Source organism: Apium graveolens, chromosome 3 (assembly GCF_009905375.1).
Source record: "Apium graveolens cultivar Ventura chromosome 3, ASM990537v1, whole genome shotgun sequence".
Taxonomy (NCBI): Eukaryota; Viridiplantae; Streptophyta; class Magnoliopsida; order Apiales; family Apiaceae; genus Apium; species Apium graveolens.
Window position 1 is genome coordinate 218686072 of NC_133649.1, and position 26046 is coordinate 218712117.

At 35.3% G+C, this 26046-nt stretch overlaps 1 protein-coding gene across 1 annotated transcript; it reads left to right on the forward strand.

Annotated features, from left to right (window-relative positions):
* The first annotated feature begins 13525 nt into the window (after nucleotides 1-13525).
* Nucleotides 13526-24133, forward strand: LOC141713106 (agamous-like MADS-box protein AGL8 homolog). Its single transcript, XM_074516349.1, has 8 exons — nucleotides 13526-13875; nucleotides 22295-22373; nucleotides 22525-22589; nucleotides 22674-22773; nucleotides 22866-22907; nucleotides 23066-23107; nucleotides 23192-23298; nucleotides 23742-24133. The coding sequence occupies exons 1-8, from the start codon at nucleotides 13691-13693 to the stop codon at nucleotides 23845-23847; spliced, it is 726 nt and encodes a 241-aa protein (XP_074372450.1). The 5' UTR covers nucleotides 13526-13690; the 3' UTR covers nucleotides 23848-24133.
* Nucleotides 24134-26046: the final 1913 nt, after the last annotated feature.

Below are 26046 nucleotides of genomic sequence, written 5' to 3' on the forward strand. Positions count from 1 at the left end.
TTGCGGGATAGTCAGGGCAGAGTTCCAGCTCCTTTCGAGTCAGACTCCTCTGAGATAGTTGTGCTCAGGCCAGATGAGGTCTGTTGAGTTGATGCGTTAAGTTAGTGGTCAGGATTGTGTAAGGTAATTCGGGTTGTATTAGTTGAGTAACCTAAGTCATACTTAAACCTGGAAAAAGGTCTTAGTAAAGGGGTCGTAGTTATGTATTATCAATGTTTTGGGTTAAATTATGATTGTCATTATTGTTGTTGATGACGTCAACTCCTGACCCCGGGGTTGAGGCCGTCATAATTCAGCTTCATCTTCTTCACTGATGTCCAACTTAGATTGCATTTCCTTGAGAGTTTCATTACTGGCAATTTTAAGCTGGTCTTCAAGTCTGAAAAATCTTCTGACTCCTTTATTGTCTCTGAACTCCATCAACCAATGAGGTGATTTATGAATTGTAATTCCATGCTCAGGTATGAGTAATGTTCTAGGAAAGGAATTAGACTCCCACCAAGTTTTCCTTATGCTGGCAATCTTGTTGAGAATCTCAGTTTTGGCAGTCCTGGTAAAGCCAGAATCCCTTTTGATAGCTGAGTAGACTCTAACCAAGGTAGAATAGCCTTCATTCAGAATTCTTTGAAGATGCCAAGTCCTTTCCTCACTTCCTTTATACTTGAACACTAGCCTTTCTGGGAGCTGTTTGTATGCACTTATTCCCCTTACTTCCTCCAGCTCATCCAGATAGAGTTCAATATCTGTAAACTTTTTTATATCACAAATGTGAACATAATCATCCTTTGAGTCTTGTGGCTTAGGCTTAGGTTTATATTTCTGAGTGAATTTACTTGAGCTTAGGGGAGGTGTAGATTTGGATTTTCTTTTCAGTTTCTTTGATGGTGGAGAGGTAGTTAGGAAGGTAGGCAAGTTGATGGTGTCCCAATCAATAGGTTCCTCTTTAGGGATGATTGGTTCACCATGGACATTTATACTAGGATCAGTAACAAAAGGTTCAGGAATGGAAGGTAGTGGTTTAGATTTTGATTGGGTTTCTTCAGTGTCAACTCCACTTTTCCTTTTTGCATTGGCCTTCTTTCTGTTCCCTTTCTGCCATTCCTTTCTTTCCTCCACACTCTCTTCAACGACATTCCCCATATCCACATTTTTGCTTTCAATCTTGTCTTCTTCACTCTTATCTTCAATCTTCTTCTTTTCTTCATCCTGACTTGACTTTAGCTGTTTTTCAAGCTTTGCTTGTGCTCTTTTGTCAGCCTTCAGCTTTTTAGCTTCTTCCTTTAACCTCATGGTTTCTTCCCTCTTGGCTTTTGAGAATTTAGGATGTCCTTGCATCACACAGATACTCTATCTCTCTCTATAAATGATAGCCATATTCATTATTTCCGCTACATCATTGGTCTCCTTGTGCTTTATGATGCTGCCACCCAAAACTTTGTCTTCATCAGGTTTTGGAAGAGAAAAATCTACTTCTTTTGATTGACTAAAGTTTAGAGGGTTCTTTGTAGAGTCCCTGTTGAATCTAGTGGATGGCTTGAGTACCATGGGTTTCAAATTCCTGAAGGAAGTTTCTCCAACCTTATTCCTCCTTACTGGCTTGTGCTCCATAATGATTGGCTCAACCTTTGTGCTATGTTTCACAGATAATGATTTTGAGGTTGTAGAGCCAAACACATGTTGCATCCTTTCATCAATTTGTCTCCTTTGCTCTTTCACCTTCATCTCAGCTATTGCTAGCTGGATTAGATCAATTCCATCAAGCTTTCCTTTTATTTGAAGTGTTGGAGAAGTAGTGATGGCAGGAACTAGCACTTTGGATATTTGAATGTTTGTAGATGGCTCCCCTCCCCCTTCTTTATTCTCCCCCTTTTTGTTATCATCAAGGAGAGGAGTCAAGCCTTGTACTTTAGCCAGTTGCATGAGTAGACTTATCTGAGACTGTTGATTTTGAAGAATGGTGACACAGAGTTTTCAATGATATAAACTCTGTCCTGCAACTTGGCCAGCCTCTTTTCAGCATCTGATTCTCTCCTTAGTCTCAGTAACAAGTCCTGCATGGTACCATAGGGCATGACTGAATCCAACTTCTCAGAATTGTAGGACTTTAAGTCAGCTATATCCTTCTTGAGCTCATCCACACTCAGATTCTGCCTTAATTTCTGGAGCTTCATGAGATGTAGAGAATCTAGGTGGGCTTGAAGAAGAGCCTTGGTACCAGCATTGGAGGTGTTCTGAATGGCTCTTTGGATTGACATGATTTGTTTGACTAAGGAGACATTGAATTGTCCTGGTGTTGACTCCTTTGTCAATGCCCATTCAGGTAAGTCTGGAATAGAACTTGGGCCTTCATCTCCCCCTAAGTTTATGCTTCCATCAAATAAAATAGAGTCATCATCATTAGAATTTACTCCAAATTCTTCAGATGGCTCACCAGCTGTCAAAGGCATTAAGTTGACAGGAGCTTTATCCCTTTGTAGAGATTCTGAAGTATGTACGAGATTTAAGGTCCTTTTTGCCTCCTCATTGCCCTGAGTAGCCAACAATTGATAGGCTGACACAGGATGAGTAAAAGTGTCAGCATCCAAGGAAATGTTATCAATTACAGCCTTGTAATGTTGCTGAAATTGTCTTTCCTTTTCAACATCATCCACAATCATTGACTCATTGGCAATGGCTGGATCCACCCTTATACCTTCTGTACCTGCTTTTCTCTCAATTTCTCTCTTTTCTTGCATCAGGGGCTCCCCCTGGCTTACACTCCTCACACCCTCACCCTCACCTACTAAGGTGGCACTCCTCTCACTTTTTTTTGCCATGCTGGAAGAAATAGCATGCATATTTAGACTCGCAAGCTCTCCTTTTGCCTGGGAGCAACCCAGCCTCTCACTCAAATTATCACTCCCTTTCCTCAATCCTAGAAGTGATTGTACAGTAACCATGTCTTCTACACTTGGAATTGATTCAGTTATTTGTGTAGAGACTGTCAACGGATAGGGAGTATCCGTTGAAGTAGGAACTGATGGTATCAACGGATAACTGCTGTTAAGCTTATCCGTCGAAGAACAACCACTTGTCAACGGATGAGAAATATCCGTTGAAGAAGGAAAAAAAGTAGAAATTGAAAGTGACATGATAGTTGAATCTGTGTGGATTGATTTTAATTTAGGGGACACAAATTCTTCAACCAAATCTGAAAGAATTGGCTGCTGATCCAACAAATCATCTAAAAGATGATGATCACCAGTATTTAAGTGGGGCTCCTCCCTGAGTTGTAAAGAGGGAGAATCAGGAATTGATGTGAATATCATGTCCACATCCAGAGATGGTGATGGAGAATTTGGTGATTGATGTGTGTTGATTTTGAGAGAATGTGGTTGTGACTCCACATTTGTTGGAGTCACATCGAGCTGAATTTGAGAAGGCATAGATACAGGTGGGTGTATCTGTGCAGTGTGTGCACCCTATATGGAAACTGAGGTTTTGATCCTCTTTCTTCTTGCAAAGGCTTTTACAGGTGAGTGTGTGGCTTCAGTGTCCCTCCCTCTTTTGTTCTGTGTCCCTGGTTGGGGACTATTTTCAATAGTTGTACCCTTTTGGGAGGATGCAACTAGGGATGAGTTTGAATCCTTCTCAACCACCACAGTCTTTTGAGAAACTGTGGCTTGGCTAGCTGGGGTACCACTCACCTTTCCTACCTTATCCTGGGGGGTTTCTTGATGTTCACCCCTCCCCTCACCACTCACACCCTGTTCGTTCCTCTCAGGGTTTATGGTAGTTGTTACAACTGTTGTCTTTTGAGAAACAACAGAGGTGGTTTTCTTTGATTTGGTCTTGAAACTTTAGGTTTGGTGGCTTTGGTAGGAATCTGTTGGGACAAGGACACAGATTCCATGGCCACACTTGAAGGCAAAGAAATAATGGGGTTGGAAGTAGTAGGAGTTGGAGAAGTATTTACCTCACTTACCTGAGGTGCATTCATTATTGGTAAATATACCAATGGCACATGATTATTAAGGTTAATTCTCAAAAGGTCTGCAAGGACCCTTTTCTCTTGTGCCCAGCATTTGAGTTTATAACTCTCATTGGTTATGATCAAACCTTCAGCAACATGGTTAGCCAATAATATAAAGAATCTAGCATAGTAGATGTTATGAGGTCTATTAGCTTTGTTACCTAACCTGGTACCCAATTCTAGCATTACATAGTTGCTAAAATTAAAATACCTATCAGAAACTAGCATATAGAGCGTATTAACTAGAGATGAAGTTATTGCATCAAAATTACTAATTTTCCCAAAGAAAACCTTGATAAAGGCATCACCAAGAAAAATCCATTCTTTCCTAAGGCCTTTCCTTCTAATACTCCCTAAACTAGCAGAATCAAAAGAATAGCCTATGGAATCTAACATGCTAGATACATCATTATCAGTGTGTGGTGTCATGGCATTGTTCTCAGGTAGTTTGAAACAGGACTGTATATCATCACAGTTAATACAGTAATCTTTACCTTTAAGAGTGAAAGAGATGGTCATATCAGTGGGGTTGAACTCTGCAGTTGTCCAAATCTCCTCAATTACCTCACAGTAAATAGTTAGGGCTTCCAGCATTGCATAGCTTAGTTTGCAGTTTTTGATGAAGTCCATCATCTTGTGATAATCTGAGTGGGCTTCATTCTTTTCCACCAAAGCTACGAAATTATTTTTCTCATAGACAAATCCAGACTGGGACATTATCTTAACTACTGGTGCCATTGTAGTGGGTAGAGGTTGCAGAGAAAAGTTGAGAGTTTTGGGAGAGAAAGAGAGTAAAAGCTTTTGAAAAATTGCAAGAAAGCGTAAAGTGAGAATAAAAATTCAAGAGCTTTTATACTTTCTCAAATAATGATTAATCAATATTTTTAAGTAAATTACAGCCGTTTGAGAATAAAGAAAACTGTATAAATTCTAAAAATTGCCTTTAATACAAATACATACAGCTGTGTATATATATAAGTATCAACGGTTAAGTAAAAGAATCAACGGTTGTGACTTACTTAAAATAACTGATGTGACACTTCAACGGATGAGGTAAATAGTTATCCGTTGAAGATTAACACAGTTTTATTCGTTGGAGGATAAAATTACCAGAAATGTATTTGTCTTTCAACGGATAGTGAACATCCGTTGATAGAACAATTTTGGCTTTCAACGGATAGGGAATATCCATTGATAGAATAAACTTTACTTAAAGCCAACTTTGTTCTTGCAACAAATTCATTTCAGGCTTCAAGACAAATTATAATAGGGACATGAATTTATGAATAATTAAGCATACCTAGCTCACTTACTAATCTTGTGAATGTTGATTCATCAAGTGGCTTGGTAAATATGTCTGCAATCTGCTTTTCACTTGGAACAAAATGAAGTTCCACTATACCATTCATCACATGTTCCCTTATGAAGTGGTACTTGATGTCAATGTGTTTGGTTCTTGAGTGATGCACTGGATTTTCAGTAATGGCAATGGCACTTGTGTTGTCACAGAATATAGGAATTTTGTCAACAGTTAGCCCATAGTCAAATAGTTGATTCCTCATCCACAGTATCTGTGTACAGCAACTACCAGCAGCAGTGTACTCAGCTTCAGCTGTTGATGTAGAAACAGAATTTTGCTTCTTGCTGAACCATGACACAAGATTATTACCTAGAAATTGACAGGTGCCAGTTGTACTTTTCCTGTCTATTTTGCAACCTGCATAATTTGCATCTGAGTAGCCAATTAGATCAAAATCAGACTCTCTAGGGTACCAAATTCCTAGATTTGTTGTCCCTTTGAGATATCTGAAAATTCTTTTAATAGCCACTAAGTGAGATTCTTTAGGGTCGGCTTGAAATCTAGCACAGAGACATGTAGAAAACATTATATCAGGTCTACTAGTAGTTAAATATAGAAGTGAGCCAACCATGCCTCTATAACTTGTAATGTCCACAGACTTTTCAGCCTTGTTTAATTCAAGCTTGCTGGCAGTGGCCATGGGAGTTTTTGCAGATGAACAATACATTAAGTCAAACTTCTTTAAAAGATAATAAATATATTTAGTTTGACTAATGAAAATTCCACCACTAACTTGTTTAACTTGTAAACCAAGAAAATAAGTTAGCTCTCCCATTATGCTCATTTCATATTTACTTTGCATTAACTTAGCAAACTTTTTACAAAGCTTATCATATGTAGAACCAAATATAATATCATCTACATAGATTTGAACAAGTATTGTAGAGCCATTAACATTTCTAAAGAAAAGAGTTTTGTCAACAGTACATCTTGTGAAGTAATTATCTAGAAGAAATTTTGACAAAGTTTCATACCAGGCTCTAGGTGCTTGCTTTAGTCCATCGAGTGCTTTCAACAGATAATACACATAGTCTAGAAAATTTGGATCTTCAAATCCTGGAGGTTGGCTTACATAAACTTTTTCCTCCAATTCTCTATTCAGAAATGCACTCTTGACATCCATTTCATAGACTTTGAAATTGGCATGGGCTGCATAGGCTAGAAAGATTCTGATGGCTTAAAGTCTTGCAACTGGAGCACATGTCTCATCAAAATCTATTCCCTCTTGTTGAGAATAGCCCTTGGCAACCAATCTGGCTTTATTCCTTATGACAATGCCATTTTCATCCATCTTGTTCCTGAATACCCATTTTGTGTCAATAGAGCTCTTGTTCTTTGTCTTGGGTACCAGCTTCCATACCTTGTTCCTCTCAAATTGGTTTAGCTCCTCCTGCATTGCTAAAATCCAATCTGGATCCAATAGAGCTTCTTTCACTCTCTTAGGTTCCTCCTGTGATAGAAAACTACTGTATAGACATTCATCTTGAGTAGCCCTTCTAGTCTGCACCTTAGATGTTGCATCACCAATGATTAATTCAAAAGGATGATTCTTGGTCCATTTCCTTTGAGGTGGTAGATTAGCTCTAGATGAGGTTTCCTCAGTATTGTCATGATGTGAGATAGAGTGTTGATTGGTTGAAACTCCCCCTGAGTTACTGATCCTTTGAAAGGAACTGGGAGTTCTATCAACTGATGAAGTGAATTGATTATCCGTTGATAGACTGTGATCAACGGATGCTTCATTATATACTTCAACGGATGATGCACTTTGTCTTTCAACGGATGCTGCATTACTTCTATCAACGGATGATGAATTATGACTTTCAACTGATGCAGCATTTTGTGCATTATCCAAAGGCAGATTTTGAATTCTTTTCGAGGTGCCTTCTCCATCATTCTCATCTTCACTATCATCACAATATATCTCAATATTGTCAAATTTGAGTCCTTCATGATGTCCCTCATTTGTTAGTCCATCAATCTTTTTATCATCAAATACAACATGCACAGATTCCATAACAATGTTGGTTTTTAGATTGTAGACCCTATATGATTTTCCAGCAGAATAGCCAACAAATATTCCTTCATCAGCCTTTGCATCAAACTTCCCTTTGTGATCGGGTTGATTCCTTAGAATGTAGCATTTACAAATAAAGACATGAAGAAAGTTTAAAGTTGGTTTTCTTCTCTTGAACAATTGATAGGGAGTCATGCCTTTTGCCTGATTGATTAGAGAAATATTCTGAGTGTAACATGCACAGTTAACAGCCTCAGCCCAAAAATATGTTGGGAGTTTTGACACTTCAAGCATTGTTCTTGCAGCTTCAATTAGTGATCTGTTCTTCCTTTCCACCACATCATTTTGTTGTGGAGTCCTTGGAGCTGAGAACTCATGCATGATCCCATTTTCTTCACAGAACAACCTCATGGTAGAATTCCTGAACTCAGTTCCATTGTCAGTCCTGATATTCCTTACTTTGAAATCTGGATGATTGTTGACTTGCTTGATGTGATTGATAATGATTTCACTAGCTTCATCCTTTGATCCAAGAAAGTAGGTCCATGAAAATTTAGAGAAGTCATCTACAATCACTAGGCAATATCTTTTCCTTGAAATTGACAATACATTGACTGGTCCAAAAAGATCCATGTGTAGCAGTTGTAATGGTTCATCAATTGTTGATTCAAGCTTCTTACTGAATGATGCTCTCTTGTGCTTTCCTTTCTGACAAGCATCACACAGTCCATCCCTTGAGAATTCCACTAGAGGCATTCCTCTAACTAAGTCCTTTTTGACTAGATCATTCATTGTCTTGAAATTCAAATGGGGCAGCTTCTTGTGCCATAGCCAACTTTCATCTGGACTTGCTTTGCTGAAAAGACAAGTAATTGATTCTGTATCTGTAGAGTTGAAGTCAGCCAAGTACACATTCCCTTTTCTAACTCCAGTTAGAACCACTTTGTTGTCCTTTTTACTTAAGAAAACACAAGCTTCAGAATTGAAGGAAACAATATTCCCTCTGTCACATAGTTGACTGATGATCAATAGATTGTGTTTGAGACCATCAACTAATGCAACTTCATCAATGATGACATTTTCTTTTAAGATCAAGCCATATCCCATAGTGAACCCTTTGTTGTCATCTCCAAAGGTTATGCTAGGGCCAGCTCTCTCCTTGAACTCTGTGAGCAGGGTGAAATCTCCTGTCATGTGCCTTGAACAACCACTGTCCAAGTACCATAGATTCCTTCTTTTTCCCTGCACACAACAAAATCAAATCAAGTTGAGGATTATTAACATATGGCATGTTTGCAAAATGTGCATGAGGATTCTGTTGAGACATAACAGGCATAACATGCAGAGGTGACATAGACATGTTAGGCATGGAAGGAGTTAAAGGCATGGGAGCATTCTTAACAGACTTGCAGTTAGCAGATAGATGATTAACACTTTTACAATGCACACAACTTTTTCTAGGAGCATACTTATCAGGTGTGTAATTGTTGTGTTTGTTAATCCCTACCTTTCCATTTCTGTTAGATTTCCTTTTAGTTTCCTTTTTATCCTCAACCATCTTAAGCCTATTTTTCAACTAATCTAAAGTCATGTGTCCTATATTCACCTTACTGACATCTTTGGATGTGCTAGCTTCTTCTTTGACAAAGTTCTTGGAAGTTGAACCAAACTTCTTATTGAGATTTTTCAAATTGTTCTTTTTAGAATCACTTGCCTGTTTTGATTGATGAGCCTTCAACGGATGCTCCTTTTCTTCCTTCAATGGATAACTTTCATCATCCGTTGATTCCACATCCGTTGACAATCCATCAATTAATTCTACTTCCTTTTTGTTTTTCTTCCAGGCATTCTCACAGAGTGATTCAATTCCCTGAACCTTGACAATCTGAGCACTAACATCCCTAGATATTTTCCAGACCTTGATTACATCTTGTTCACGTTCTAATTGTTTAGAAAGAATTTCTACTTTCTTAACAGATTCTTCTAGTTCACTTTCAACAGATAAGCATTTGATTTTAATCTTTTCAAGCTCAATTATCTTACCCTCTAACACAACATTCCTATCACTTAAAAACAAATTATTCTCTTTAATTCTTGTGTTTTCTTTAGCTAGTGATTTAAGGGAAACACGCAAATGATATAATTCATTGGACATATCATTTATAGCTTCATTGCATTCAATCTTAGAAAGCTGAGAGAGGTCAGTAGTAATTACCTGGTTGCTTGATGAACTAGTTTCATTTTCATCAGAATTAGCCATCAGGGCTAGGTTAACATATTCCATATCATCATCTTCATTGGCTCCATCCGCTGCCCAGTCATCCTGAGTCAAAAAAGCTCTTTCCTTTTGTTTGAGCAAATCGAAATATTTCTTTTTGTAATCCACCTGCTCAAATTTCTTCTTATCAGAGGTTGGCTTTCTGCACTTATTTGCAAAGTGTCCACTTATGCCACAGTTATAACATTTGAACTTAGATTTGTCCACCATGTTCTTGTTTGACTTAGTGAATTTAGCATTTTTCTTGAATTTCATCTTTGCAAACCTCCTGGACAGAAAAGCCAGATGTTCATCAACATCATCAGAGTCATCTTGACTGGAACTATCTTCAACCTTAGCTACTTGCTCCTTTCCCTTGCTTGATTCTGATTTGCTTGTGCCAATTTTGAGACTTGGCATTGTCTTTTCTTCATTCCTGGCTTCAGTCTTCTCATTGTCAGCTACAAGTACAACTGATCCACCTCTTCTCTTTCCCTATAATCTTTCAAGTGTGAAGTCCTTATAATCTTGAGATTTCCTTAGTGAAACAGTCATAGGCTTCCATTCCTTTGGTAGAGACCTCAAAAATTTTAAGTTGGAATCCTTGACTTGGTACACTCTGCCATACAGCTTCAATCCATTCAACAATTTCTGAAATCTATTGAAGGTATCATTCAGTGATTCTCCTTCTTCAAAATGAAAGTATTCATACTGTTGAATGAGAAGCTGCATTTTGTTTTCTCTGACTTGTTCAGTACCTTCACAGATGAGTTGCACAGTATCCCAAATTTCCTTAGTAGTTTGGCTGTTAATGACATTATCAAACATATCTTGATCTAGACCATTAAATAGAATGTTCATGGCTTTCTTTTCCTTGTGAACTTCTTCAATATATTCATCAGTCCATTCTGCTTGTGGCTTGGGAATAGACTGTCCAATAGCAACTGTGGTAGTTGCAGCTGTGGCTACCTTGTGAGGGATGTGAGGACCATTTTCAATGCAGTTGATGTAGCTTTCATCTTGAGAGAGAAGATGTAGATGCATCTTCATTTTCCAGTGATGATAATTATCTCTTTCCAGGATTGGAATCTTTACACCAATATCCTTCTTACTCATGATGTTAGTAGAATAGATTTTAAACTCTTTGTAAGTTAAGAGATTGCTCTGATACCAATTGTTATTCCCAAGGAACTAACAATGAGATTTACAGAAGAGGGGTTGAATGTAAATCTCAAAACTTTTTCAAGTTTTGAGCAGTTTCAAAGGCTAAGTGTTTTGATGAACAGTTATGTGTGAATTGCTTTGGGCAGGTGCAGACAGATATATATTCAAAACACAAATGTAAAGAACACAAAGGCTTTAAAATCTTTTCTGGTGGGTTTGTTGTTCCACCAGAGATGTGTATTTCAGAAAATCTGTGATTCAAAAGAATTGATCACAGCTGCGTCCTAGTACAAACTAGATGATTTTCTCTCTATGTTTTTCTAAACAGCTCTGGAAAATTCACCATCTAATTACTAGCTGCAACTTGGTTTATATATTACCAAGTTTACAAGTGAAGACAAAAGTACAAATACAATTAAAAAGATTCTTCACATGTTTCTTCTTCATTTCTCTATCCAATGCAATCTAGGATAATATGTGAATCTTTGAATACTTCCTTGTTTGCACCAGAATGGAAATGCTGCATTTTCTTGATTCCTCCAAGAGGCTACCACATTCCAATTATCTCTGTCAACCCATGTGCCTTTGTCAGCTTATGAATTGTCACTGTCAACTGCTATTGAACTGAGCATCCGTTGAAGCTTTCATCCGTTGATGGGTTTATTCGTTGATGCATTGGCAGTTGAAGCTTTATCCGTTGATGCACTCATCCGTTGATGGATGTTATCCGTTGAAACTTTAGAGACATCCGTTGAAGTTTTGTTTCTCATCCATTGAAGGCCTTTAATTCATCAGTTGATACTACTTCACTTATACAAAATTACAAGGCATGAAATATTTACAATTAGCCCTCCTATTTGCATATCCAATAGTAGTCAACATGACTTATAATTTCCCACAATCATCTAAGAATTATACCTTAAATACAGAAACTGAAATGTGCTACAATACTAAACTTATTTCCAAGTAAAGCTACTCCTTCAACGGATAGCCAGAATGGTCTTATCCGTTGAGGCTACAAATACTAGATTTCTACTTAAGTGTTTTGTTTAACTTATCATCAAACTAATACACATATTCCTAACAGGGACCCTCTAGCACCAAGTGTGCTAATCCCCATCCAGGAAGAGAGCTTTGATCTACCAGAACAGGTTTAGCTTGGATAGTTCTTGTGTGTTTGAATAAAACGAAACTAGTTTTAAAACATGTTTAGACAATTGGGTTGTAATAAATAAAGATGTTTTATAAGATTTTGAATTTGAGAATGTAATATTAGTAGTGTTGTGTTCTTATCTTCATACCTTAACCATAATGATCCCGAGCAGTAGTATGAAGGTTTTAGATTTACGTTTATATAATTACGTTACAGGTTAATTTATATTGATGGTGGCAAGTAAACTCCAGATCTAGACCCCGAATTTGAAATGCGTTACAATTAGAAGTGATAAAATGGGCCTGAATCCGAAAAACTGAACCGAAATTTATAAAATCGAGATCCGATTCAAGATTTTTTTATCATAGGTAACCGCAACCGTTACCCTTCGGGTGCATACTGGGTAAACCCTACAGGCTCACGCAATAGCCTGCAAATCATGTGAACCAAGGTAAACCGCATTTAAGTGACATGATATGGCTCATGAGGCATAACCATAAATTCTCCTCCCGTGGGATTGGAACTTGTGACCAAGAGGATAGTTATCACATCTTTAACCAACTGTGCCAACCCTTGCGGGCAGATCCGATTCGAGATTCGAATTACATGATTCGATAATTATCTGAAACCTAATTAAACCGTTCCAAAAATTACCGTACCGGAAATTTAACCGTAAATGACCCGAAACACTATATCTGATTATAACTTAGAACCGTTCAAAATCAAAAAAATTATTATCTGAACCGAATATGACCCGAAATAATCAAAATTCATACTTAAAATAATTTTATATTTATGATAAAATAATTATTTAATCATAAGTTTTGGTAAAAATACATAATATTATATTAAAAATACTAATTTTAATTATAAAATATATTTTTCAAGTCTCATAAATTGAAAAAAATGAATAAGTTATGATCCGAAATTATACAAACCGAATTTAATCCGAACCTGATTTTGTCTGATCTTAACCCGAATTTATCCGATTTAAATCTGAATTAGACCTGAACCAAATCATATCTGATCTGATCCGAATAATCTCCAAATACTCCCTCTATTTCATTTTAATTATCTCTTTGATTTTTCTGCACACATCTCAAGATGCATTGACAGCATAATAAAAATTATTATTTTTAAAATCTTCGTTTTGTTAATAAACGTTTAAGTTATATATTTTTATTCAAAAAAAGAAAATTTTAAAAATTATTATTTTAACTATGCGGTCAAATCACTTAAAAATAATCCAGCAAACCCCTATTAAAAAAACGGACATGGTCTGAAATTGATTTCATCGGGACCGATTCAATTACCCGATTTGGCAGGTCGAACCCTAGTCGGTATTTTCGGTAATTATACTCGTAGGATACTATTCGTCCTAGCAAATTTTAGTAACAAATGTGCCAAATGGACTATCGACAACATAAAAAGTCAAGAACCAACCACTTAAAAAGTATGACGTAAACTGGGTTGTCCAATAAAAAATCGACAACGTTATGCTCAAAACCGCCCGGTTTGCTAATACCCCTAAATCTCATCTTTCCATTTATATAAATGGTATAGCTGTGTCTCATATATATTCTTGTTTTACATCTCAACTCTTTCACATTCATTGCTTATTCTCTCTCTCTCTCCCCCCTAGATTTTGATTCTGTCCCGTACATGCAACACATACATGATATGTATGTGAAAGTGACATACCAACAACACAAGTGAAGTGAAGGAGAATGGGAAGGGGAAGAGTTCAGTTGAAGAGGATAGAGAACAAGATAAACAGACAAGTGACTTTTTCTAAAAGGAGATCTGGGTTATTGAAGAAAGCTCATGAGATCTCCGTTCTTTGTGATGCTGAGGTTTCTTTGATTGTTTTCTCTACTAAAGGCAAGCTTTGTGAATATGCTACTGATTCCTGGTTTGTTAAGCCTCCCTCTCCCTACTTACCCAAACTACATGTTTATGTTTTGTTTCTTCTTTGATTTCATGCATGATACGATGATTATGTTTTGATACTCTAAAATACTATCTGGCTTTCCCCAGTATGCTCCTTCATTTTCAGCTGCTACTTGATTTTACTATTATTATTCTATAAAATATCTTAAAATATCTTGCATTATTAAGTTATCAGATATATAAAATATAAACTACAGATTCTGTTTATAACTGAAAATATTCCAAACTTTGTACTAACAGGATGTTTTATCCGCAGTTGGTACAAGAAATGAGTTAATAATAGGAACAAAAAAGCAAGATATGAATTAACATCTTCTATTGTTGTTAATAGAATTTTATATTATATCTTAAGGCTCCACTTGCTCAAAAACTCAATTCTGGGTAAAAACTTAATAGAATCTTATATTATCTTAACACTTAACTCACTCGAAAGCTCAATTTTGGGAAAATAAGTAGCATGTGTAGTATACTATGTATACGTCAATTGTCAACTGCTATGATAAAAAAAAAGCCTGTAGCATCAAGGAGTAAAATCAAAAGGTAGAAAATGTAGGTGGAATGAATCATTTGAAGATTTTTTAGCCAAGTTCAGATATGCTATACAACATATATTTAGTTAATGTTCAGAATTTATCATACAATACTTAGTTACTTGCTATGATTCTCCTGGCTGGGATTATATTTAGAGCCAGACTAAAGTCTTTTTAGAATGAGTTCAAGGTTTGTATAAGTTTAGGATGTATATATTAAACAAACATAGTGTGTGAGTATTACAATTACACTGCTGCACGGTACACAATGGAAACTAGAGTTTATGGTACAGCTTCAACATTATTTCTGTTCAGTGTTCATCACAAACTCAACATGAGTTTATTCAGCATCTTCCAAATGATACCTGGAGAGAACCTAATTATTTATACATCTATGACTGCCCAGTCTAATTTGATTCCTAACCAAATCTTGAACTCCAGAAAAGGCTATTAATATCGTGTGTGTAGGATGATATATGTATGGATAAAAATCTAACACAAAAGGCTACATATAAAGTTGTGTAATTTATTTATGTCTACATGTGAATAGCTGCCTAGCGGGTTAATTATCGGTCCTTGAGATAAATTAAACGGGTGTATCAAATATATGTTTGTGAGGTAAACATAGTCTTTTATTAATTAGCACATTTTTTTTCCAACATGCAACACCAAATTAAAATTAGTGGACTAATTTTATAAAACATACTTGGTTTAAGAAATTTGGTTGCTACTTATTTTTATTTTTATAGTTATTTTTCCCTGATTTTATTTTAAAAATTGTAAAATTCTTGTTTTTGCCATGATAAGATCTAAAGATAAACTTTATATTTAATTTGATCGTCTATAATCATTTTTAGATAAATTTTAAATATATTTATACTCATTATTATTTTAAAACTTGTTGACTTGATATTTATACCTATTTAAGTTAATTAGACGATACTCCATTAAGCCCAAGAAACTGATCAATCAAATCGAATATTTAACAGGCTGCCTAACTAAGTTAGGGCAGGATGAAAGTAGCTCTTTAAGTTTGTATTTACATTTAGAATACACAATTTTATTCCAGAATTTGGTGCATGGTAGGATGGTAATATACTCCTGGGTTTCAAAGATATTTTGCTTTTGCATAAAATATTGTTATAATATCTCCCATGCCATTGCCCATAGAACTTTTTTGTTAGTCTCTCACTTGATACTTTGAGAAAGTAAAAACCCATCTTCCCCTTGACCGTTAATCAGGTTTATTACAAAAAGAAGGTTATATGTCAGATTAAATTTGATATATAAATTTATTTTTAACTAGAATATTTAGTATCAAGAGTTTGTTATGTTAGATATTTATCTTAAGCAGTAGTACTGCGTTCACAGATTAGTTACATAAATTAATCTGTGCATGATATGTCAAAAGAGCTTTTTGCATGAATACAACTCAGTTGACCAAAACTCCATCCAAAATTTCAAAAAACTCTCTTCAGAATTCAAAGTTGTAAAATTCTAGCAACCTTGAAAATATCTGTTGATTCACTTCCGACTTCCCGGTTCCCACAAATATCTATTTTTTTAAAAATTTGAAGCACTTTCATCATGGTGCCCTCTCTTCCAATAAAGTTTTGTGTATGGCCACTTGTGCCTCATCGGAACATGCATTGGCTTGGTGATTAATTTGCATATCCTTTAGAGCCGACTTAGCATTCTGTCTTTGCCTCTTGATTGTCATATTGAGAACCTCTGCTAGCACTATTATCAACGGAACCAACTTCGTTCTTTGTTTCTTCAGTCATGTCAAATGATTTATAATATCTGTTTTTTTCTAAAAAAAACCTAGCTCCGATACCATATGTATGTAGTTATTACTAGAAAATAGACAAAATGCAGAAATAGAAAAGATGTAGAGATAAAAACCAAATATGTAGAAAGTCCCAGGAATGATCTTTATAAAACAACTAAAATATACATAATTATCATATCTTATACAACTTATTCCTGAGCTAGAAACGGAAAATAAATTATATATATAGCTATTTAAAATAACTAAAAGATATGATAAGTACCTTTTCTTATCTTGTTACAACTTATTTCTAAGTTAGAAACTGAAAATGTATTTAAATAGAACTCAATGGACGGCTTATCCATCCAACTTTGAATTTCTCTCTAGCAACTTTAAATTAATTTCAACACTTACCAACACCGATGAAATTTGTAGTCTGATGGATATTAACTAGTCCAAGGTTCAGACTAGTACCCTCACCTATAAACTTGTATATGCAAGTAACATGACAAGTAACATGACACGTTAGAAGTCTGACGGATGGATAGCGGCTGCCTTTAACAGGTAATAACTTTATAGTGTCCTTTAGTTCCCTATTTGGGTAAGATTTGTCTCAGACTATAGTGACGTGGTATGCTATATATTGTCCTAGCGCCAAGCCTATTAAAAATAAAATATAATTTTGTTTTAAAATAATAAAAATATATGAACTATTTTAGAATATACTCGATTATGTCTAATCTCTAGAACTATCAATAAAGTATTTTAATAGTATGTCTTTGATGTCTAGCATTTAAACAAGAGTCTTTTAAACTCTAGCAATTAAATAAGTGTTTAGATTTTTTCATAGAGTCCTATATAAAATCTTGTACCAAATCATTTGTGATCAAATCATTTCCAAGCAATAAATTTTATATAAAATACCTCTTCTCCTAAATATCTTGAGTTGTGTGTTTTTAAGTAAGATCCTTTCTTCCAACAAAGTGGTATGAAGAGCCAAATGTTCTACTTGTCCTCGAAGAAGACTTGTGTTTGTTAAAGAAGAAGGAGATCATGGCAGATGGAATGTTTTAATGGCAAATGCCAAAAGTCACCAAAGACTATTATGAGAATTGGTGCATTCGTATAAAAGCGATCCTTGGAGCAAATGATGTGTGGGAACTTGTGAAAAGAGGATTAGTGGTGCCCGAAAATGAAGCAAATTTGAATTAAGTTCAAAAAGATCAATTACAAGCCCAAAGAAAGGACCAAAAGGTGATTATGATCATCCATCAATGTCTGGATGATTCTATGCTACAAAAGGTGGTTTCCGCAATATCAAAGAAAGTTTGGGATATTCTAAATTCTTCTTTTAGTGGAGATGCAAAAGTGAAGAGAGTTCGGTTACAAACACTTCGTGGCGAGTTTGCGGCATTGCGAATGAAAGAATCCGAATAAATTTTTGATTATTTTTCAAGGGTCTTGACCATTGTCCACCAAAAGCAATGGAGAAGAGGTAAGTGATGTTCGTGTTATTGAAAAAATTCTTCGTTCACTTGTTTCTAAATTTGATTATAAAGTTGTGGCAATTGAGGAGGCTAAAGAAATAGATGAAATGACTATTGATGAGCTTGTGGGATCACTACAAAGCCCATGAAGAAAAAATGTTAAAAAGGAATGAGCCAATTGAACAAGCCTTGCAAGCAAAATTATATTTCAAAGATAATGATGGAAGATACACAAGTCAAAGAGGTCGTGACCTAGGATGTGGACGAGGCTTCTTACATGGACAAGGAAGAGGACGTGACCAACAAAGAGAGGAAAATCAAAAAGATGAAAGAGTGTGCGAGACAAGAAATTCAAGAAGCAGTGGAAGAGGAAGATTTATTTTAAGGTATGACAAATCAAGTGTCAAGTGTTATAATTGTCAAAAATATGGTCATTATGCTTCCGAGTGCCGCACTTCAAAAAATCAAGTTGAGGAGAAAGCTAATCTTGATAGTGGGACAAGTTATCATATGTGTGAAAATAAAACCTTGTTCGTGAATCTCGATTAAAATGTGAATGGCAAAATCACTTTTGGAGACTCTTCGGGAGTGCCCATCAAAGGAAGATATAACATCTTAATTCGCTTGAAAAATGAAGATCATGATTTTATTTCAAGTGTTTATTATGTACCTAGTATGAAAAATAATATCTGGAGTTTGGGCCAACTAATGGAGAAAGGCTACACCATCACCATGAAAGATGAATTTCTTAACTTGAGAGACACTTGTGATAACTTAATTGCTAAGGTGCCTATAACCAAGAATCGTATGTTTATTCTCAAAATTGAAAATGATGGTCCAAAATGTTTAAAGGCTTGTGTTGGAGATTCTTCTTGGCTTTGGCATCTTAGGCTTGGGCACTTAAATTTTGAAGGATTAAATTCACTATCTAAGAAGCACATGGTGAATGGCTTGCCTCACATCAATCATCCAAATCAAATTTGTCAAGGATGTCTATTAGAAAAGCAATCAAGAAAGAGTTTTCCAAAGAAATCCATTACGAGAGCAAATGAGCCGCTTGAACTTATTCACTCGGATGTATGGAGGCCTTTTAATCCTCCATCTTTTAGAAAAAACCGTTATTTCTTATTATTTATTGATGATTTTAGCCGCAAGACATGGGCATACTTTCTCAAATAGAAGTCTTAAGTTTTTGAATGTTTTAAAAAATTCAAAGCCCAAATTGAAAAGGAGAGCAAATATCAAATAAAAGCAATTCGTTCGGATCAAGAAGGCGAATTCAATTCAAATGAGTTCTTGAAATTCTGTGAAGATCATGGAATAAGAAGACCCGTAACGGTGCCAAGATCACCTCAACAAAACGGAGTCGCGGAAAGAAAAAATAGAAGCATTCTTAACATGGCTCGAAGCATGCTAAAGAGCAAAAATATGCCTAAGGAATTTTGGGCCGAAGCGGTAGATTGTGCCGTTTACTTGTCAAATCGATGTCCAACAAGAAGTGTCAAAGACACGACTTCATAACAAGCATGGAAAGGAAAAAGACCATCAAATACCTACTTACAAGTTTTTGGAAGCATAGCTTATGCGCATGTCGATGATGAGTTACGAACAAAGTTGGATTATAAAAGTGAGAAGTATGTTTTTGTTGGCTACGATGCAAGAGCAAAGGGGTACAAACTTTACAACCCCATCAATGAAATTTTTTTATTAGTAGAGATGTTGTGTTTGATGAAGAAAGCTCATGAGATTGGAGCAACACACAAGAAGATTATAAATTCTTCCCATTTGGTGATGAAGAAGATCTTGAAAAAAATTATGGGTAACATATCACTCCTCCCACATCACCACAAGCAACAAGTAGTGATGAACAAACAACTTCCTCATCTTTTTCAAGTGATAGTGATGAGACACCACAAAGAAATTATAAAAGTCTTTAAGAAATTTATGATAAAACGGATGAGGTTCCCGCCATTTCCGACTTAACTCTACTTTGTCTTCTGGTGGAAACTGAACCAACGAGTTTCAAAGAAGCCGTACAAGATGAAAGGTGGAAGAAAGCAATGGACGAGGAGATTGAGTCTATCAAGAAGAATGACACATGGGATTTAGCAACACTTCCTAAAGGGCAAAAAGCTATTGGTGTGAAGTGGGTATATAAGGTGAAGAAAAATGCCCAAGGCATGATTGAAAAATACAAGACAAGATTGGTGGCCAAAGGCTACGATCAAAGACATGGAGTGGATTATGACGAAGTATCCGCACCGGTTGCTAGAATAGAGACTATATGGCTAATAATCTAGTTGGCGGCATAAAATGGATGAAAAATTCATCAAATCGATGTAAAATCTGCCTTTTTAATGGTGTTCTTGAATAAACTGTGTATGTGGAGCAACCATTGGGATACATCATGAAAGGACAATAAGGAAAAGTATTAAAGTTAAAGAAGGCCCTATACGGATTGAAACAAGCGTCAAGGGCTTGGAATAGTAGACTTGACAAATACTTTCAATCTCAAGGATTTCACAAGTGTCCTCATGAACATGTTCTATGTGCCAAGGTTACAAAAAATGGAGAATTTCTTCTTGTGTGCTTGTATGTGGATGATTTAATATTTACGGGAAATAGTCCAAGTATGTTTGAGAAATTTAAGAAAGACATGACAAGAGAATTTGAGATGACCGACATTGAATCTATGTCTTACTATCTTGGCATTGAAATGAAGCAAATGAATGATGGAATACTAATATCACAAGGAAGCTATACAAAGGAGATTTTGAAGAAGTTCAAGATGAAAAATTGTTAAGCCGTTAGCACCCCTATTGAGTTTGAATCAAAGTTGTCAAATTTTGAAGAAGGTGAGCAGATGGATTCTACTTACTTCAAAAGTCTTGTGGGAAGTTTGAGATACTTGACATGCACGAGGCCCGACATACTTTATAGTGTTGGACTTGTTAGTCGCTACATGGAGTCTCCAACAACAACACACTTGAAAGAGGCCAAGAGGATTCTTCATTATCTTAAAGGTACGATGAATTATGGGTTATTTTATCATCATTCTGGTGAGTTCAAATTGTTGGCTATTGTGATAGTGATTGGGCCGGTGACATTGATGAGCGAAAGAGTACCACCGGATATGTGTTCTTTATGGGTGATACATCTTTTTTATGGAGTTCAAAAAAGCAACCCATTATTACTTTATCTACTTGTGAAGCAGAATATGTGGCGGCATGCTCCTAGGTTTGTCAAGCTATATGGTTAAGGAAAGTTTTAAAGGAGCTCAACATGCCACAAAATGAGTCTACCGAAATATTGGTTGATAACAAGTCGGCTATAGTTTTGGCGAAAAATCCGGTATTTCATAAATGGAGCAAGCATATTGACACAAAATATCGTTATATTCGAGAATGCATTACAAGAAATGAAGTGGAGGTCAACTATGTGAAGTCCCAAGATCAAATAGGTGACATATTTACAAAGCCTCTCAAGAGTGACGTCTTCAACAAATTTCGAAGCCTATTTAGCCGGGATATTTAAAATTAAGGGAGGGTGTTAAAAATAAAATATAATTTTGACTTAAAATAATAGAAGTGTATGGACTATTCTAGATTATACTTGATTTTGTCTAATCTCCAGAACTATTAATAAAGTGTTCTAGTAGTGTGTCTTTTGATGTCTAGTATTTAAGTATAAGCCTTTTGAACTCTAGCAATTAAGTAAGTGTTTAGATTTTTGTATGAAATCCTATATAAAGCCTTGTACCAAATCATTTGTGATCAAATTATTTTCAAGGAATATAGTTTATATCAAATACCTCTTTTCCTAGATATCTTGAGTTGTGTGTTTTTGAGTAAGATCCTATTTTCCAACAAAGCCGTCACCAGACACTTGGAATAATGAGAGGACTAGCAGTCTAGCACTATCATGCATCTCCATGACTAATGCCTTTGCAACTTATTATGGAAATACAATAGAAATTTAAAAAATTAGTTACCTCCACCTCTCATTTGTAAAATATTAACTATAACAAATTAATATTTTTTATAATAAATCTCAGTTTGAGCGAGAATCGAATAATAACATGGGGACAACAATTGTACTGCACACCCTTATCCCGCAGTTAATAATAAAGTTTTTTCCATTTCTTGGTAAATCTTAGCTGTTCATTAGATTCTCTGCATTTCACACAGTTTTGTCAGGCTTGTTGTCACAACTATAGCTACAAGATTTGTTGTCACTTTGGGAGCATTGTGTTTCTTTAGCTCGTGTGCTCAGAACTATTGTCTTTGTATTTACCATGCTAGAAAGCTATTTGGTGTTGCTCCAAGTTGAATCATGCATGTCAGTGAGACCAAGTTAAGTGAGGGGCCAGTGTCTGAACATAATCTACTGTTAAAATTAATGTTCACAATACGAATTTCATTTACTGTGATGACTTTGTTTGGATACAGAAGTAGTAGTCATGGAGCTGCAAATGCAATTAGATCCTTTAAGACTTGCAACAATTGTGTTAAAGAGATGGTGTTAAAGAGATGGCTTCTAAAATCATTGTGAATACTAACTATTTCTTTTTCAACATTGACTGGTATCTAACAGTATGGAAAGGATCCTTGAACGATATGAGAGATACTCGTATGCAGAAAGGCAGCTCGTTGCAACTGATATCGAAACACAGGTGAATCTAGACAAGATCTAACAATTTTTTTGCAGTTCTATAGTGAAGTTCTTTAACTGAAAGATATGTTATCTAAAAAAAGCTTTTGTTGCCTTTTAATATTCCATTGTATTAGATTTCTTGCTGAATGAATATAACTTGCATAATTCAGGGAAGTTGGAATTTGGAGCATGCAAAACTTCAAGCTAGAATAGAGGTTTTGCAGAAAAATGAAAGGTAGGTAGTCGTAAATATATTCAGGTTCTCATTTATATTTGCAACAATACAACTAAACCAGAGTTCTTTTTTCCTTGTCTCTAGGCATTATATGGGAGAAGACTTAGATTCTTTGAATTTAAAAGAGCTTCACAATTTGGAGCACCAACTTGATTTGGCTCTTAAACACGTAAGATCAAGAAAGGTAATATGATACCTGCGCTCTTGCCCAAGTACTATGTTCTCTTTTTGGTACAAAACTAATCAGGTTAATCTGAACTATATTTTTAATTTCAGAGTCAACTCATGTTTGAGTCTATTTCTCAACTTCAAAGGAAGGTAAAACCCCTCCTGTATAATTTGTTATTATTAATCGTAATAGTTTAAATACAATGGAAATGGGATACATGGTGATGTCGCAATAAAAAGATAGACGAAGTTAACATTTTCCCCAGAAATAGATTCATTGAGAACAATCTTTGTTCAATATGAAACAGGACAAGAATTTGCAGGAACACAATAACTCGCTTGTCAAGCAGGTAATCTGTATTGTGTTAAATGTTACCATTACACTGTACCATCCCTGGAACATTATGAATATATAAGCAATGAAATTGTTGTAGGCGAAGGACAAGGAGAAGGAGATAGACCAAACACCTCCTGTGGAGCAGCAAAACGATGAGAGTTCATCCATTGCTTTGCCACAACAGTTGCATTCTGTGAACCTCGGGTTAGTGTTATTAGAAAGAAAATTGACCAAAATGACATTTTCAAAAAAGTTATCTATTTTAGCACCTGCTTAATGTGAATCTTCTCTTCCAAAACAAAATAAAAATATGCTTTCCTGTGACATTAATCGGATACAACATGGGTGCTAATATGTGCCAATTTTTCTTGGTGTACCATTTTACCCGCTAAATTACCCCCTAATTTGTGTGGTATTTTTGTCATTCTCAGAGTTTGTTTGGCAATACTTTCTTGAGGTGTTTGTAAGGTTGAGATTATTTCATATATGTCGGATTTAAAAATTGATCCACTGCACTAGTGCAAACTTTTGGCTGTCTTCAATTTGTCCCTTCAAAATGCAAAGCACCTGTTTAAAAGTGAATTATGACTAATACGACATTATAGATGGTGAAGTCTGTTACTAAGCCAAGTATTAACTCCATGCAGTGATGCTTGTCAAGCTGTAGAAGATGGAGAAGTGGAAGAAACAGCACAACACCACCAAACTAGCACAACAATGCCCGCTTGGATGCTTAGCCACATCAAAGGATAAATACAGCATAACCGTCTTAATCACAGGCATAATTTTGTTCCCAACATACACATATAGCTACACAGTTATATATAGTTCAGAAACCGCAGCAATGTAAATTATGCTCTGTGAAATCTTGGCAGAAGAATAATGACAATAATGTATATAAGCTATAGCCCAACTTTTTGTTTGTGTGTTTATTGGTTTGTCAATGTAATTAAGCAAGCAATTGAAGTTTGATGACAAGTCAACTTGCTTAAGTTTTTACTTGCAATGTAAAATAAAACCTCTATGATGGTTTGGTGTATGCATGTTTCAAGTACATAACCTGTTTCCTTAGTTTAGCCTCTTTCTTGCCGTATTTTTTTTGTTCAAAGTCTAGATAAACTGAAAGATCTGCAATATTTCTATGTTTTTAAAACGTTTGGTGTCATTCAAAATTCCTAAAAATTTCTGAATAAAGGCGTCTCTTCCAGAGAAGCAAGACAATGCTTTTGCTCTTGGTCGGACGTGTTTGAGTTTGACAAGCAGCACTCATTAAAAATTCTGATTTAAATCTTATTGTGTATGCTAGCATTATAAAATAATGTTGTCTAAAATTGTGATGTTTAATTAGTATGAGATTATAGGGATAATTTCATAAAAATGAATTCGTTTTTGTCTACTGCTTACTACATGCGTAAAATAACCATATTAATCGATATGAATATGTATTTTAATGCGCCTTCCTCTTTAGGGTTGTTAGATATATAAATGATCCAGAATAGAAACCTACCCCAGAAATTGGTATCAGAGCCAGTAATAGGCGGGAGCACAAATTTTTCATTTAAATATCGGGTTTCTGTGCCCTTAAATTTTGTCAAAAAACAATTTGAATATTTAAATGTATTCAATTACAAAAAAACTCTACAAATATTTGATTTTTATTATAATTTACAGAGTTAAGTTCTATGAAATTCACTCTTTAATTAGAAACCTTCGATCATATATGTTCTGCAAATAAAATATAATTTAAAATATTACAAAACATATTATTTTTCAACAAATATCACTATTTTATTAAAAAATTTGTCGATTGCATAACTTTTAACACTGTAAAATATATTATTTTACAAAATATGTTTAGTTTGTGGAACAAAAATGTTCATGTTACATGTTTAGTTGCAGAAAATTCATATTATACTTATAAATGTATGAAATTTGTATAATTTTTTGCAAGTAATAATATTTGTGAAACATGTTTTATAAGGTACGTTTTACAACATATTTTATTTGTAGAACATGGATGTACTCCGAGAATTCCAATAAGAAGTTGAAATGCATAAAAATTTACTCATAATTTATATTAGAGTAAAATGCAGAATGTGTGCTTTAAGTTTGCCAAAAATGCATAACATGTACCTCTAATTAGGGTAATTGCATAATGTGTACTCGGTATTTGCAAAGGAGTGCAAAAGGTGTACGATCGTTAACTCAAGTCTAACTCCGTTAGTAAATAATGCAAAAACCTAATAGACGACCCGCCTGTTATGATGTTGTCATGTTATTGTCTTAACTAGCTTTGTAGCCTGTGCAAGGCATGGGCAAACTCTAGTATCGACTATTTAAAAAGTGCAGTCTGGTTTCTGAAATGCAATAATGGTTGTGATGCGTGTTATCTTTGTGTTGCCGCGAACTGTTAATTTGATAGTGCAGTTATGTTGATAGTTAAGGTGCAGGACCGGCGAAGATATCTAAACAATTTTTTAGAAAGCTCTTGTAGATGTTCATTGCTGAACATAGGTAAACATGACTTAATCTGCACCGTTTGGCCTAAATTGTGGTTCTAGGCCTGTAATTGAGACATGTTATAAGAAATTTTCGATCTCCCTTTGGGTTAACGTTAAATCAATCACATATTGCTCTATATAGAATTATAGAGTATCATTAGTACATTTAATCGGATGTTATATAGTAATCTATCACTATTCTAGAAAGCAACAGCGCCACGAGGCCCTCCAGTATTTTTTTTGAACTTCCGATATGTTGTAAGTGGGGATACTTTAAGCAGAGATGTGTTCAAACTTCGTAACATATGTTGCAAGGCTCCGTGATGGAATTCACATATTATATTAAATATTAAACAGAAAACCATTACGATTTGAACTTCCATGTTTGTGTCAATTTTCAGACTACAAGTACCAGTGCCATCATGTTAGCTTCTCCCCAGATGTAGTTGAG

Excerpts from the sequence above, each read along its gene's own strand:
- LOC141713106 (XM_074516349.1), top strand. The coding sequence starts at position 13,691 with ATGGGAAGGGGAAGAGTTCAGTTGAAGAGGATAGAGAACAAGATAAAC. Across the intron at positions 22,374-22,524 it reads CAACTGATATCGAAACACAG|GGAAGTTGGAATTTGGAGCA; the intron begins GTGAATCTAGAC and ends TGCATAATTCAG. Across the intron at positions 22,908-23,065 it reads TTTCTCAACTTCAAAGGAAG|GACAAGAATTTGCAGGAACA; the intron begins GTAAAACCCCTC and ends AATATGAAACAG.